At 41.1% G+C, this 15,047-nt stretch overlaps 1 protein-coding gene and 1 pseudogene across 1 annotated transcript in view; one reads left to right on the top strand and one right to left on the bottom strand.

Annotated features, from left to right (window-relative positions):
* The window catches only part of gnb1a (guanine nucleotide binding protein (G protein), beta polypeptide 1a), a 68,614-nt gene extending 62,224 nt beyond the window's left edge, over positions 1 to 6,390 (top strand). Inside the window, exons 10-11 of the mRNA XM_067412960.1 lie at positions 3,454 to 3,569; positions 4,603 to 6,390. Coding sequence (XP_067269061.1) covers positions 3,454 to 3,560 — 107 coding nt within the window. The 3' untranslated portion in view covers positions 3,561 to 3,569; positions 4,603 to 6,390. The remainder of the gene's footprint in view (positions 1 to 3,453; positions 3,570 to 4,602) is intronic.
* Positions 230 to 2,872, bottom strand: LOC137038415 (E3 SUMO-protein ligase ZBED1-like; annotated as a pseudogene).
* Positions 6,391 to 15,047: the final 8,657 nt, after the last annotated feature.

The following is a 15,047-nucleotide window of genomic DNA, read 5'->3' as shown; positions in this document are numbered from 1 at the left end:
ACACACACACACACACACACACACACACACACACACACACACACACATATATATAAATATATATATATATATATATGTATGTATATAATGAATCTAATTAATTAGAGGCCTTGTAATTAATTAATCGAAATTAATCACATTTTAATTGCATATAAATATTTGACCTGAGAACAGTGAGAAGTTATTTTTTTACATGGATTTTTAGTATACCATTGAATAATGGCTGAATACATAAGCTTAATCAACAAAATATTGTTTATTTATTTCAGTCCAGCAGACCAGTGCAATGTTTGCCATTAAGTGTAGCAATAGCATATTTAGAAATACAGTACATTTCAGAAATCCAGGTAGCCTTTAGATAGGTAGACCTTTTGTAAACTGTTTTTTTTTAAAAGTAAAACACAATACTTTCAAGTACATTCAGAACATTGGAAAACCTGACTATTAGAAAACATCTCTCTGTTGCTTCAAAGGCCATAACAGACTAAGTCAAACTCACAATAACCTTGGCCAAAACAATAAATTCAACATAGTGTCAGTTGCATCAACAACATAATGCATAGTTCAACATAAAGTGTACCATTTAAAATAAAATAAGTGCCAGTGATTGACCTCTGTCCCTATTCTTCCAATATGAAAAATAAATCACTCTGTTGCTTAGGCCACTGTTTGATCAACTTTTCAGTAACAACAACCTCATTGGCCTCAGGATACCTCTATGGCTATTTCTTATACTTCTCTTTCAGCCAGTTGCTGAGACAAACAAGCCTGTTCACATTTTCAGAGCTCAAGGTTGCCCTTTTCTTTTGAACTATGTTACCTGCCAGTGAGAAAAGTCTCTCACAAGGGACAAAAGTGGCAGGGCAGGGCAGGACAGAAAGATGTGGATGGGCTCCCTCATGAGTGGACCACCACTGCAGTGGGCAGTCTGTTTCACTGATGGTGGGCTCTGCCCTGTAGCGGGCCAGAGCCCCGTTGGGCCCCTCTTCATCCTCTGATTCAGAGTCTGAATTAAACAGCAGGAGGCTCCTCTTCCTTGCTGGCTCCTCTGTGTGTTCTGGAGTGGCTCTGTTTGGTTCTATTCGCAGCAGTGCCTCAATGCTGGTCCACACCCCTCCTCGCTCTCCTCTTGGTAGACACTTTAGGTCCTTAGAATCAGAATCAGGTTTATTGTCACCACAGATTTACAGAGTAAAAAGATGGGTGAAATTAATGTTCATACATGGTTCCATAGAAAGAAAGAAAGAAAGAAAGAGTGCTGTAGCCACCCTGAGCCATTCATGGTTGAGTGTATCTTGGCGTTGAGACAGTCACCCTTGAACCTCACCACATAGGCTGGGTCGTCATCTGAGACCTCCATGGTGTGGGTCAGGTGGCGGAGAGCAGGTAACACAACAGAGCACGAGACATAAGTCTCACCCCCAAGGAGCTCAGTCACATATCTGCAGAGAATAGTTTCGGAAAGTGATTAATTATTGTGCCAGTTAATAGTAGATTAAAAACAGTAGCAACTTTATAGTAGTCATAGTGATATTGATATTCAGTACAGTACATTTAAAAACAGTTGGTGGGTGTTTACCTGCATGGTTTAAGGAGGGTCTCGAGCCTCTGCAGTCTGTCCCACTCTGCTGTAGTTAACATGGTGAGCTTGTGCTTCTGTTTGGCTAGAGTAACCTTCACAGCCTCTTGGTTCTTCAGCAGACGAGAGATCATGAACAGTGTCGAATTCCACCTTGTGGAGCATCCTGTATCAGTGGCTCTTGGTCTTGTTCTAGTTGTGTTTGCTCCTTGTGCAGTTCCTCTGTGTTTGAGGGGCTATGTTTAAAATGCCCCTCTATTTTACGGCATCTTGCCAATGTGGCTGTGGACCCGCCGCTGTCAGCAAGGCAAACTGATGGTCGTCTGCAACACGTAAGCAACTCACGGCATGGGCTGGAATGTGAGCTATCTCATTGCAGCGATCATGGTTCAGGCACTGTCTGTTCTGATTGTGGTGACTTTGTGTGTGATTTCCCAGGCCTGTGCCACAGACTCAAAATCTCCTGCTACGTTTTTCAGCAAAGTGCCTAGTGGTGGTCTTCTGGATAGTTAAGGCAAATGAGTGAAGACGCCACTTGACGTCAGTAAAGTGTGCCGTCACACCGATGTAATTTGAATTGCTTATTGAGGTCCAATGATCCCCAGTCAGGGCAACACAATCAGCTTTCTCCAACAAATTCTCTTTATCTTCCTTTTCAATGTCATAAAGCTGCTGTACTCTTTTTGTCACTGTCTTTCTTCATGGCAGCTCGTATGTTGGGTCAGACGACGCAATCTGTAGTACATTTTGCAGGCCCTTATCTTCTACCACTCCAAGTGGTCTACAGTCGAGTGCAATCCAGTGAGTTTGTTATTTTTTCAGACGTGGACTTGGTTATCCTGGTCCTGAAACCAGTCATCTGGTGGAGTGTGGGTTGGGTGTGGGTCCTTGTAACTTTAACGTTACTTGGAGTCGGGCTAACGTCCACGCTAACTCCTATGTGTTTTGCATTGAGATGATATTTGAGGCTCCATGTGCTGCGGTGATACGCAAATTCCTTGTTGGATAGCTTGCACACAACCATGCACTTGTCGACGCTTCCATCCTTTAGTTTTTTTAAAACAAAATTTCCCATCCACAGGGCCAAGCAAACCGGTCTCGTCAGCGTCTTCGTTCATGTTCACTGTGGTTTGTTGTTGTTGGAAGTCAAGAACGCTAGTTGGTGTTCCAGTATAATCGGTCCGTCGAAACTCATTCATTGAAAAAGTTCCGCGGTGCAAAAATAAGTGTTATTAAAATTATTTATTTTTTGCGTAATTAATCTTAATTAACGCGTTAAAGTCCCGTAATTAATTAATCTTAATTAACATGTTCAAGTCCCGGCCCTAATATATATATATATATATATATGTGTCGTGACCTCAGAGAATGTTTTCTCTATCATCTTTTTTACTCCTCACTCGTTTGCATCCCTGAAAAAAGGTCTTAATTTTCCCTTACACAAAGGACAGCCTTAAAAAGGTTGTTCTTGAGCACAAATCCTCATATAAGAATGATTAGTGAAGGATCATGTGACATGGAAGACTGGAGTAAGGATGATAAATTCAGCTTTAATCGCAGGAATAAATTACACTTTACTATATATTGACACAGAGAACAGATGATTTACATTAGAATAATATTTCACATTTTTACTGTATTTTTGATCAAATAAACGCGGCCTTGTTGTGCATTAAATACTTTTTTCACAAACATAAAAATCATAATTATTTCAAATGTTTAACCGGTAGTGTATTTATGCAATGATACGGTTTTATTATCAACATCCTTGCATCATTTTATTTCAAATGAATGTCAAGATGTTGGAGAAGAACGTTGTGTGTGACAGGAAGAGGTTTGGTATAAAGTGACGTGTGCATGTTGTGTGTTTGCAGGAGTTTTGGCAGGTCACGATAACCGCGTCAGCTGCTTGGGCGTCACTGATGATGGGATGGCTGTGGCTACAGGATCCTGGGATAGTTTCCTGAAGATCTGGAATTAAAGCCGTAAGGTAAGCGGATGAATTTTGGCCCCAGGGTTTCGGTTCCTGGAGTCAAGAGTAAACATACAACCTTTTCCTTTCCAGAATCAATCCTTCAGTTCTTTATTACATCAAAACAAGCAGCACATAATGAGCTCTGCTGCCATCTGCTGACACAGGTTGATACTTGATTACTGAATACAGGTCCTGAAGAAGTCTTAAATTCAGATTGACGTTGAGCGCCATAAAAAGGTCTTAAATATCTTAACTGTGTTAATAACCATCTTCAATTTAGGGACTAAAGAACAGGAAATCATGATATAACAATGCAATAATGACTTAGAGGAATGATGATTTTTTTTCCCCCTGTGTGTGTGTGTGTGTGTGTGTGTGTGTAACGTTGCTGTTTGAGCAACATTGAGCTTTGAGTTACAAACAGGGTTCCTACACAGTCTGAAAAAGTATGGAGATTATAATATAATTAATTCAAGGCACACATTTTCATTACGGAAAGGTGTTTGTCTTTACCACAAGCGAGTTTCTTGTGAACTTCACTAAAGTGTGTGTGTGTGTGTGTGTGTGTGTGTCATGACTCTAATGGCACTATGGAAGATGAGAGCAATGTTTTGCTGAGCTTTATAACAATGAATAATCATCTCGTCTGCACTCACTGCGTCCATTGCATCTCTTATCTTTTCCGGGTCAGAACGTCTGGAGCCGTTTCGCCAGTGTGTAGTGCAAATGCAAATATCCGATACGGGTCGTTTTTAAGAGGTGATGTAAGCGGGTCCTCAAAAAAAAAAAAAAAGTCACCAAATCAGATTTGTGCATGAAGACCTGCAGTGTGAATGCGGCCTCAGACTCCGTCTCAGAGCAGTTTGATGAATACCATGCGTTTCTCTTTTGCTTATGATCCGACTGTTGATGAATTGACAGTTTACTTTACGGCGTTTGTATTGTAATATGTTGTAGATATATCAGTACATAAACTAGTTTCACTCCAGTGTGTGTACTTTGAGTTTAATCAAGTGAACTCAAACCGTTTCTTCTCCTCTCTTCCCAGATCGCATCCGGACTCTAAGGTTGACTGGAAGACCATTCCAAAATGAAAATGTTCGATTTTATTCTCCTCTCTCCTTCTCAAACACAACAGAACTGACCCCTCCAAAACATCTATAAACGACAAAAGAGCAAAAATTTCTCCTTTGGAAAAGAAAAAAAAGAGCACAATTGTTACACTCAGCTAGATTGTAGTCGGGAAATGGGGATAAAAGTTGATAATTGTGCATCCTTCTGGGACCATTTTCTGAGAACATAAAGACACTCATTCCACTGCTACTGTCATTATGCTAACGCCATTGATCTCTAACACGAAAGCAGAAAGAGTCTTGCTCGATAGCTTTATGGGCCGTTTTTGGACCCCCCAATCCCACCACACACCCCCCAGTCAAGATGGCAGGCGTGCTTTTGTCCTCTAGTTTTTAGGATTAAATTGGTAGTAGTGTTAAAACACCAGGTAAAGGATTTGATCAGGGGTCCACTAGCTGCTATCAGGCCTGTATGTTTAGTCCCGGGAAATTTGATTATTAATTCTCTCTTCTTTGGTCTATCAATTTTTGTTTTGTTTGTTTGCACAAGTAATACAATTTTGCAAATACGTTAACTAACCAAGCACGTGCTGTTCATGATGACGAATGCTCGATTTATGAAGATGAAAACCATGTCGATTTTAACCACCGCTCATGCTTCTTTTGGAAAAATGTCGAGTAACTCAATGAAGATTAACCAATCATTTTAATAACTTTATTTTGTATTTTTCCTATCCAGTTTTTTCTCTCTTTGGATGTTGAAGGAGGGGTGGGCGGTTCTTCATTATTATTTTTTGGGTTTCGACAGAGGTGCCCGTTTTGTGCTTGGAAAACAGTTACTACTCTGTGAATGACATGTTGTATAAATCAATGTTTGAAAATAATGATATTGAAAACTTTTTAAGTTAAAAAATTCACAAAAAAAAACTTCTTTTGGTTGTCTGCCATGGGTGGGAAACTCGTAGAATCGCATGCTGTAGAATTGCTTAAAAGAGGTGCATATGGAACTAAGTCCTTGATGTTTTCTTTTTTTAAATAACCTGTTAAATAGATCACACAGTATTTATTTTACTTCTTTTCTTTTGCTACTCCGTGCATACACGATTTAGTTTAACTTTCAAAGCTATGCACTTAAGAGAAGCAAACATGTTGATCACAAAAATGAATGGTGAGTTGTTCTGTCCCTGGAGAGTTTGTGCATCCCCCCTACACACACACACACACTCTCACACTCACACACACTCAAATAACTAGAACAAAGAAATCTCTCTCTCTCTGTAGCAAAAGAAACATTTCCGATACAAAGACAGTGCTAGAGACATTTTGTAACAAACAGGTTTTCTGCTCTTTAATAAAAAAGAAAAAAAAATCAGCAGCATTGGAACGGCAGAACGTCCGTCATTCCCTCTCTCGACATGTATCAAGAAAAGCGCTCTTTCCTTAGCTGTAGTGGCATTTCTTCCATTCTGTTCTTTCTCTGCAACATTCTGTACAAAAACAAACCCGTGCTGTCGTTGTGCGTTAGGCCTGGAGCTGGCAAGAAAAATAAAAGACTAAAAAAGAACTAAATTTGCTTTTCTTTCTCCCTCTCTTCCCTGTCCTCTCCTCGATGAATAACTCGCAGCTCTGCATCCCCCACCGTACCCTCATCCATCTTTTGTATTTAATTTTAAAGTCAGTGTACAACAGAAAGCTGGATGCAAGATAGAAACTATATTAAAATGTACTGTTATTTAAGATGTAATAAAAGCAGTTTGAGACGATGTGTTGTTTCTCTCTTTTTTTATGTGAATTGATGATTTCCTGCCATCTTCAGGTACCTGAGCAGAGACGATCTTGAACACAGAGGGCTGTGTGTGTGTGTGTGTGTCTGTGTGTCTGTGTGTCTGTGCGTGTGCTCGTCTGTAGTGGCTGCTGAGACCAGTCTTGTGTAGTATTCTAAGCGCACATGCTAATGATGTAATCTGAAGACCACGGTTTAGCCACACCCATCTATGATCTTACAGGATCTGTCCATCCACTCATCTCTCTTACAATATACAAACCCAATTCCAAAAAAGTTGGGACACTACAAATTGTGAATAAAAACAGAATGCAATGAGGTTTCAAATTTCAATATTTTATTCCGAATATAATATACACTCACCTAAAGGATTATTAGGAACACACACTAATCCTGTGTTTGACCCTCTTTCACCTTCAGAACTGCCTTAATTCTCCGTGGCATTGATTCAACAAGCTGCTGAAAGCATTCTTTAGAAATGTTGGCCCATATTGATAGGAGAGCATCTTGCAGTTGATGGAGATTTGTGGGATGCACATCCAGGGCACGAAGCTCCCGTTCCACCACATCCCAAAGATGCTCTATTGGGTTCAGAACTGGTGACTGTGGCGGCCATTTTAGTACAGTCAACTCATTGGCATGCTCAAGAAACCAATTTGAAATAATTCGAGCTTTGTGACATGGTGCATTATCCTGCTGGAAGTAGCCATCAGAGGATGGGGACATGGTGGTCATAAAGGGATGGACATGGTCAGAAACAATGCTCAGGTAGGCCGTGGCATTTAAACGATGCCCAATTGGCACTAAGGGGCCTAAAATGTGCCAAGAAAACATCCCCCACACCATTACACCACCACCACCAGCCTGCACAGTGGTAAAAAGGCATGATGGATCCATGTTCTCATTCTGTTTATGCCAAATTCTGACTCTACCATCTGAATGTCTCAACAGAAATCGAGACTCATCAGACCAGGCAACATTTTTCCAGTCTTCAACTGTCCGATTTTGGTGAGCTTGTGCAAATATTTGCCTCTTTTTCCTATTTGTAGTGGAGATGAGTGGTACCCGGTGGGGTCTTCTGCTGTTGTAGCCCATCCGCCTCAAGGTTGTGTGTGTTGTGGCTTCACAAATGCTTTGCTGCATACCTCGGTTGTAACGAGTGGTTATTTCAGTCAAAGTTGCTCTTCTATCAGCTTGAATCAGTCGGCCCATTCTTCTCTGACCTCGAGCATCAACAAGACATTTTCTCCCACAGGACTGCTGCATACTGGATGTTTTTCCCTTTTCACACCATTCTTTGTAAACCCTAGAGATGGTTGTGTGTGAAAATCCCAGTAACTGAGCAGATTGTGAAATACTCAGACCGGCCCGCCTGGCACCAACAACCATGTCACGCTCGAAATGGCTTAAATCACCTTTCTTTCCCATTCTGGCATTCAGTTTGGAGTTCAGGAGATTGTCTTGACCAGGACCACACCCCTAAATGCACTGAAGCAACTGCCATGTGATTGGCTGATTAGACAATTGCATTAATGAGAAATTGAACAGGTGTTCCTAATAATCCTGTAGGTGAGTGTAGATGACATATCAAATGTTTAAACTGAGAAAACGTATCATTTTAAGGGAAAAATAAGTTGATTTTAAATTTCATGGCATCAACACATCTCAAAGTTGGGCCAAGGTCATGTTTCCCGCTGTGTGTCATCCCCTCCTCTTTTTATAACAGTCTGCAAACGTCTGAGGAGACAAGTTGCTCAAGTTTAGGAATAGGAATGTTGACCCATTCTTGTCTAATACAGGCTTCTAGTTGCTCAGCTGTCTTAGGTCTTCTTTGTCACATCTTCCTCTTTATGATGCTCCAAATGTTTTCTAATGGTGAAAGATCTGGACTGCAGGCTGGCCATTTCAGTGCCGGATCCTTCTTCTACGCAGCCATGATGTGGTAATTGATGCAGTATGTGGTCTGGCATTGTCATGTTGGAGAATGCAAGGTCTTCCCTGAAAGAGACGACGTCTGGATGCCCATGCCACACACACTCATGAACCCCAGACCATCAGAGATGCAGCTTCTGAACCGACCGCTGAGAACAACTTGGGTTGTCCTTGTCCTCTTTAGTCCGGATGACATGGCGTCCCAGTTTTCCAAAAAGATCTTCAAATTGTGATTCGTCTGACCACAGAACAGTTTTCCACTTTGCCACTGTCCATTTAAATGAGCCTTGGTCCAGAGGAAACGCCTGCGCTTCTGGATCATGTTTAGATATGGCTTCTTCTTTGACCTGTAGAGTTTTAGCCGGCGACGGCGAATGGCACGGTGGATTGTGTTCTCCAATGTTTTCTGGAAGTATTCCTGAGCCCATGTTGTGATGTCCATTACAGTATCATTCCTGTATGTGATGCAGTGCAGTCTAAGGGCTGAAGATCACGGGCATCCAGTTTGGTTTTCCGGCCTTGACCCTTACGCTCAGAGATTGTTCCAGAGTCTCTGAATCTTTGGATGATATTATGCGCTGTAGATGATGATAACTTCAAACTCTTTACAGTTTTTCTCTGAGAAACTCCTTTCTGATATTGCTCCACTATTGTCCGCCGCAGCATTGGGGGAATTGGTGATCCTCTGCCCATCTTGTCTTCTGAGAGACACTGCCACTCTGAGAGGCTCTTTTTATACCCAATCATGTTGCCAATTGACCTAATAAGTTGCAAATTGGTCCTCCAGCTGTTCCTTATATGTACATTTAACATTTCCGGCCTCTTATTGCTACCTGTCCCAACTTTTTTGGAATGTGTAGCTCTCATGAAATCCAAAATGAGCCAATATTTGGCATGACATTTCAAAATGTCTCACTTTCAACATTTGATATGTTCTCTATATTCAGTTGTGAATAAAATATAAGTTTATGAGATTTGAAAATTATTGCATTCCTTTTTTATTCACAATTTGTTCAGTGTCCCAACTTTTTTGGAATCGGGTTTGTACATCCACTCATCCATCTATGATCTTACAGGATCTGTACATCCACCCATCCATCTATGATCTTACAGTATCTGTCCATCCACTCATCCCTCTAAGATCTTACAGTATCCGTCCATCCACCCGTCCATCTATGATCTTACAGTATCCGTCCATCCACCCGTCCATCTATGATCTTACAGTATCTGTCCATCCACCCGTCCATCTATGATCTTACATTATCTGTACATCCACCCGTCCATCTATGATCTTACAGTATCTGTCCATCCACCCGTCCATCTATGATCTTACATTATCTGTACATCCACCCGTCCATCTATGATCTTACAGTATCTGTCCATCCACCCGTCCATCTATGATCTTACATTATCTGTACATCCACCCATCCATCTATGATCTTACAGTATCTGTCCATCCACCCATCCATCTATGATCTTACATTATCTGTACATCCACCCATCCATCTATGATCTTACAGTATCCGTCCATCCACCCATCCGTCTATGATCTTACAGTATCCCTCCATCCACCCATCCGTCTATGATCTTACAGTATCTGTCCATCCACCCATCCATCTATGATCTTACAGTATCCGTCCATCCACCCATCCATCTATGATCTTACAGTATCCGTCCATCCACCCATCCATCTATGATCTTACAGTATCTGTCCATCCACCCATCCATCTATGATCTTACAGTATCCGTCCATCCACCCATCCATCTATGATCTTACTGTATCTGTCCATCCACCCATCCATCTATGATCTTACAGTATCTGTCCATCCACTCATCCATCTATGATCTTACAGTATCTGTCCATCCACCCATCCATCTATGATCTTACAGTATCTGTCCATCCACCCATCCATCTATGATCTTACAGTATCTGTCCATCCACTCATCCATCTATGATCTTACAGTATCCGTCCATCCACCCATCCGTCTATGATCTTACAGTATCTGTCCATCCACCCATCCGTCTATGATCTTACAGTATCTGTCCATCCACCCATCCATCTAAGATTTTACAGTATCTGTCCATCCACTCATCCATCTATGATCTTACAGTATCTGTCCATCCACCCATCCGTCTATGATCTTACAGTATCTGTCCATCCACCCATCCATCTAAGATCTTACAGTATCTGTCCATCCACTCATCCATCTATGATCTTACAGTATCCGTCCATCCACCCGTCCATCTATGATCTTACAGTATCTGTCCATCCACCCATCCATCTATGATCTTACAGTATCTGTCCATCCACCCATCCATCTATGATCTTACAGTATCCGTCCATCCACCCATCCGTCTATGATCTTACAGTATCTGTCCATCCACCCATCCATCTATGATCTTACAGTATCTGTCCATCCACTCATCCATCTATGATCTTACAGTATCCGTCCATCCACCCATCCGTCTATGATCTTACAGTATCTGTCCATCCACCCATCCATCTATGATCTTACAGTATCTGTCCATCCACTCATCCATCTATGATCTTACAGTATCCGTCCATCCACCCATCCGTCTATGATCTTACAGTATCTGTCCATCCACCCATCCATCTATGATCTTACAGTATCCGTCCATCCACCCATCCATCTATGATCTTACAGTATCTGTCCATCCACCCATCCATCTATGATCTTACAGTATCTGTCCATCCACTCATCCATCTATGATCTTACAGTATCCGTCCATCCACCCATCCGTCTATGATCTTACAGTATCTGTCCATCCACCCATCCATCTAAGATCTTACAGTATCTGTCCATCCACTCATCCATCTATGATCTTACAGTATCCGTCCATCCACCCGTCCATCTATGATCTTACAGTATCTGTCCATCCACCCATCCATCTATGATCTTACAGTATCTGTCCATCCACCCATCCATCTATGATCTTACAGTATCTGTCCATCCACCCATCCGTCTATGATCTTACGGTATCCGTCCATCCACCCATCCGTCTATGATCTTACAGTATCTGTCCATCCACCCATCCATCTATGATCTTACAGTATCTGTCCATCCACTCATCCATCTATGATCTTACAGTATCCGTCCATCCACCCATCCGTCTATGATCTTACAGTATCTGTCCATCCACCCATCCATCTATGATCTTACAGTATCTGTCCATCCACTCATCCATCTATGATCTTACAGTATCTGTCCATCCACCCATCCATCTATGATCTTACAGTATCTATCCATCCACCCATCCATCTAAGATCTTACAGTATCTGTCCATCCACTCATCCATCTATGATCTTACAGTATCCATCCATCCACCCGTCCATCTATGATCTTACAGTATCTGTCCATCCACCCGTCCATCTATGATCTTACAGTATCCGTCCATCCACCCGTCCATCTATGATCTTACAGTATCTGTCCATCCACCCGTCCATCTATGATCTTACATTATCTGTACATCCACCCGTCCATCTATGATCTTACAGTATCTGTCCATCCACCCGTCCATCTATGATCTTACAGTATCTGTCCATCCACCCATCCATCTATGATCTTACAGTATCTGTACATCCACCCGTCCATCTATGATCTTACAGTATCTGTCCATCCACCCGTCCATCTATGATCTTACAGTATCTGTCCATCCACTCATCCATCTAAGATCTTACAGTATCCGTCCATCCACCCATCCGTCTATGATCTTACAGTATCTGTCCATCCACCCATTCATCTATGATCTTACAGTATCTGTCCATCCACCCATCCATCTAAGATCTTACAGTATCTGTCCATCCACTCATCCATCTAAGATCTTACAGTATCTGTCCATCCACTCATCCATCTAAGATCTTACAGTATCCGTCCATCCACCCATCCATCTATGATCTTACAGTATCTGTCCATCCACCCATCCATCTATGATCTTACAGTATCTGTCCATCCACCCATCCATCTATGATCTTACAGTATCTGTCCATCCACTCATCCCTCTAAGATCTTACAGTATCCGTCCATCCACCCGTCCATCTATGATCTTACAGTATCCGTCCATCCACCCATCCGTCTATGATCTTACAGTATCTGTCCATCCACCCATCCATCTATGATCTTACAGTATCTGTCCATCCACTCATCCCTCTAAGATCTTACAGTATCCGTCCATCCACCCGTCCATCTATGATCTTACAGTATCCGTCCATCCACCCATCCGTCTATGATCTTACAGTATCCGTCCATCCACCCATCCATCTATGATCTTACAGTATCCGTCCATCCACCCATCCATCTAAGATCTTACAGTATCTGTCCATCCACTCATCCATCTAAGATCTTACAGTATCCGTCCATCCACCCATCCATCTATGATCTTACAGTATCTGTCCATCCACCCATCCATCTATGATCTTACAGTATCTGTCCATCCACCCATCCATCTAAGATCTTACAGTATCTGTCCATCCACTCATCCATCTAAGATCTTACAGTATCCGTCCATCCACCCATCCATCTATGATCTTACAGTATCTGTCCATCCACCCATCCATCTATGATCTTACAGTATCTGTCCATCCACCCATCCATCTAAGATCTTACAGTATCCGTCCATCCACCCATCCATCTAAGATCTTACAGTATCTGTCCATCCACTCATCCATCTAAGATCTTACAGTATCCGTCCATCCACCCATCCATCTATGATCTTACAGTATCTGTCCATCCACCCATCCATCTATGATCTTACAGTATCCGTCCATCCACTCATCCCTCTAAGATCTTACAGTATCCGTCCATCCACCCGTCCATCTATGATCTTACAGTATCCGTCCATCCACCCGTCCATCTATGATCTTACAGTATCTGTCCATCCACCCGTCCATCTATGATCTTACATTATCTGTACATCCACCCGTCCATCTATGATCTTACAGTATCTGTCCATCCACCCGTCCATCTATGATCTTACATTATCTGTACATCCACCCGTCCATCTATGATCTTACAGTATCTGTCCATCCACCCGTCCATCTATGATCTTACAGTATCTGTCCATCCACTCATCCATCTATGATCTTACAGTATCTGTCCATCCACCCATCCATCTATGATCTTACAGTATCTGTCCATCCACCCGTCCATCTATGATCTTACAGTATCTGTCCATCCACTCATCCATCTATGATCTTACAGTATCTGTCCATCCACCCGTCCATCTATGATCTTACATTATCTGTACATCCACCCATCCATCTATGATCTTACAGTATCTGTCCATCCACCCATCCATCTATGATCTTACATTATCTGTACATCCACCCGTCCATCTATGATCTTACATTATCTGTACATCCACCCATCCATCTATGATCTTACAGTATCTGTCCATCCAACTGTTTGTGTGTGTGTGTTGTGTTCCCATAAAAGTCACAAGTGCTGTACAATTCCGAAGTCAAAAGTGACCAAGAATATTTCTAGTTGATAAATATGCAGTATATTTCAGACATTACATTTTAATATCCAGCCGGTGGCGCTGTCGACACTCCGGACCTTTCCCTGTTCAGAGAAAGTCTTCATGAAGCTTCTTCTCCTCTCCGGTAATAATCGCCTCAGACGTGAAAGGACCTCTTGGACAATATATCCTTCAGTTTTTTTTTTACTGCAAAAGGAAGGTTACAGAGAGTAACAGTAAGAATATAATTCAACACAATATAACATGTCAACATGATAATTTAAAGGTTTTTTCCGGGGTTTTTTTTGTCGCAATTTAGTGTGAACGGGCGTTTTTAACACGTCATTATGTAAAACTAGTATGACATCGTAGTCTGATTGCTTGTAAATGGGCGATTAAAAGGCAATAACATTGTAAGCAGCTATGATGTTGTATAAAGAAGCTCACTTTGTCTTTTGTTAGTTATAATCAGTGTTGGGTGTAATCCATTACTTTACTTTTTCCCTTGAAAAAGTAAAGTAATGGATTACTTTTAGTTTTTGTGTAATTTAATTACAGTTACTTCACATATAAAAATGGTGTATAGACTGTAGAACAATTATACATAATACAATAGTGGAATTAATATCAACTTTAAAATGCATGTTTTTATCTATCCTTCTAACGTGTAAAACTTTGGTCAGTTCATACGAATAATTGATGTAGTTTTATATTTTGTATTTGAATGAATTAAAAGAGCCGTTTCATGTCGATCCTTTAATCACTTTAGTCGATGTTGATATAGGATTTAGAAAGTAATAAGTAATTAAGTACTTTTTGGAGAGAGTAATTTGTGCAGTAATCTAATTACACCATTGAAGATGTAATTAGTAACTAGTTATTAATTACTTTTTAGAGTAACTTACCCAACACTGGTTATATGTTGTGTGTATGTATGTTTTTCATTAGTTACTTTGTATTTTTACTTTCAATGAATGTCTCATTGTATTGTTCTGATTTATGGCATTAATAAAATTTTTTTAATAAAAAGTGATTGTTGATTTCGAAACGATGCTTCGAAACCTTTAAGAATCGTTTGATTCAACTCAGTTGTTCGGAGTGCGAGTCAAACTGACGGTCACGTAATGTCAGTTAACGAGGCTTCCTTAGGACACCCAAAGGTTTGACCTGATCTCTGATCAGTTTTATACAGTGGTTTTAATTCAGTTGGCTTTAAATTATTCTTA

The sequence above is a fragment of the Pseudorasbora parva genome, chromosome 13 (genome assembly GCF_024679245.1).
Source record: "Pseudorasbora parva isolate DD20220531a chromosome 13, ASM2467924v1, whole genome shotgun sequence".
Lineage (NCBI taxonomy): Eukaryota > Metazoa > Chordata > Actinopteri > Cypriniformes > Gobionidae > Pseudorasbora > Pseudorasbora parva.
This window is presented reverse-complemented; position numbering and strand designations above follow the sequence as displayed.